At 58.6% G+C, this 1,990-nt stretch overlaps 1 protein-coding gene across 1 annotated transcript; it reads left to right on the top strand.

The window, feature by feature from the left end:
- Positions 1–278: 278 nt before the first annotated feature.
- MPEG1 (macrophage expressed 1) lies at positions 279–1,985 on the top strand (the record flags this gene model as incomplete). The annotated part of the gene is given in 1 exon segment (XM_010077986.1): positions 279–1,985. A coding segment is annotated over 1 exon segment (1,707 nt), but the record flags the coding sequence as incomplete, so codon positions are not given.
- Between the last annotated feature and the right edge of the window lie 5 nt (positions 1,986–1,990).

Here is a 1,990-nt window from a genome sequence, read left to right as displayed (position 1 = left end):
ACAAGCTGATTTTCTAACTGACTCTTACAGGGGAGAGGCAGCTTTCGCAACAGGGAGGCAACGAGCTCCAGACACCTCTACTTTCTGCTCCCTACCTGCTTGTCTCAGTTCCGCTCGGTCATTTCTCACGTTCATCAATTCTCACTTCTCCTTTCCCTTTTGTAAATTCAACCCCCAAAGAGAGGAACCACCCAGCAGCTGCACCCCCAGCCCGCTCATTTCCCCAGCTCCTGTCTCCCTGCTCGGACGTCTGGTGAGGGCCCTGCGCCAGCTCTGCCATGGGCTGGGTGCTGACAGGGGTCCTGCTCGCCTGGGGGGCGGTGGCTTGGGTAAGAGGGGCTGCGCAGCCCCAGGAGCTGTCCTCCTCTGCGGGGTTTTTGGAGTGCAAGAAGGCTCTGAAGGTCCCAAGTCTGGAAGTCCTGCCGGGGGGTGGCTGGGATAACCTCAGGAATTTGGACATGGGCAGAGTCATCAACCTGGGCTACTCACTGTGCAAGACCACGGAAGACGGCTCTTATATCATCCCAGATGAGATCTTCACTATCCCTCGCAAGCAGAGCAACCTGGACATCAACTCCGAGATCATAGAGTCCTGGAAAGATTACCAAAGCATCACCTCTGCCTCCATCAACCTGGAGCTGTCCCTCTTCTCTTCCATCAATGGCAAGTTCTCCTATGACTTCCACCGGACCAAGACCCACCAAGTGAAAGACCGTGCTGTCACCACCCGAGTGCAAGTCAGGAACCTGGTTTACACTGCCAAGATCGACCCAGGGGCGGTCCTAGACAAGGGCTTCAAGAAGCAGCTGCTGACGATCGGCAGCCACCTGGAGAACAACCAGACACGGATGGCTGATTTTCTGGCCGAGGTGCTGGTGCTTAACTACGGCACCCACACCGTCACCTCAGTGGACGCCGGAGCCAGCTTGGTGCAGGAGGATCAGATCAAGGCAACCTTCCTGAAGGACAGCTGGGCTACACGGAGTGCTGTCACCGCCTCGGCCGGCGTGGCCTTCCACAGCATCATCAGTGTGAAAAACAAGGAGTCCCTGGACATCGGCTCTGGCTTCACCAGGCAGTATCTGGGGAACCGCACCAACTCCAGGGTAGAGAGCATTGGTGGGACCCCCTTTTATCCAGGCATCACCCTCAAGACCTGACAGGAGGGGATCAGAAACCAGCTGGTGGCTCTCGACCGCTCAGGGCTGCCCCTGTACTTCTTCATCAAACCCAGCACCCTGCCAGAGATGCCCACCCCAACGGTGAAGAAGCTGGCCAGGCGAGTGGAGATGGCTATCCGCCGCTACTACACCTTCAACACCTATCTGGGCTGCACCGACACCACCTCGCCCAACTTCAACTTCCATGCCAATGCTGATGATGGCTCCTGTAAGGGTGCCATGGCCAACTTCACCTTCGGGGGAGTCTTCCAGGAGTGTGTGGGGCTGGCTGGTCCTGACACCAGTGTGCTGTGCCGGGGGCTGGAGCAGAGGAACCCCCTCACTGGGGCTTTCTCCTGTCCCACCACTTACACTCCGGTGCTGCTGGGCATGCAGGAGCGGGAGGAAGGCCACAGCCATCTGGAATGCCACAACAAGTGCATCTTGGGCATCTTCTGCCATCATGAGTGCCAGGATGTCTTCTGGCTCTCCCGGGTGCAATTCAGTGCCTACTGGTGTGCTGCAAGTGGGCCAGTGGCCCCGAGCTCCGGATACCTCTTTGGGGGCCTGTTCAGCGCCCACGGCGTCAATCCCATCACCGGAGCCCAGTCCTGCCCTTCAAGGTTCTTCCCACTGAAGCTATTTGATGAGCTCAGGGTGTGCGTGAGCCAAGATTACGAGGCGGGGGTGCAGTATGCGGTGCCCTTTGGGGGCTTCTTCAGTTGCCAGGCAGGGAACCCGTTGGTGGGGCAGAACCAGGGCACCGCTGAGGACCCCCATGCCAAGAGCTGCCCCCCGGGCTTCAGCCAGCACTTGGCACTTATCAGCGA

The sequence above is a fragment of the Pterocles gutturalis genome, unplaced genomic scaffold (assembly GCF_000699245.1).
Source record: "Pterocles gutturalis isolate BGI_N339 unplaced genomic scaffold, ASM69924v1 scaffold23053, whole genome shotgun sequence".
NCBI classification, from domain to species: Eukaryota; Metazoa; Chordata; class Aves; order Pterocliformes; family Pteroclidae; genus Pterocles; species Pterocles gutturalis.
This window is presented reverse-complemented; position numbering and strand designations above follow the sequence as displayed.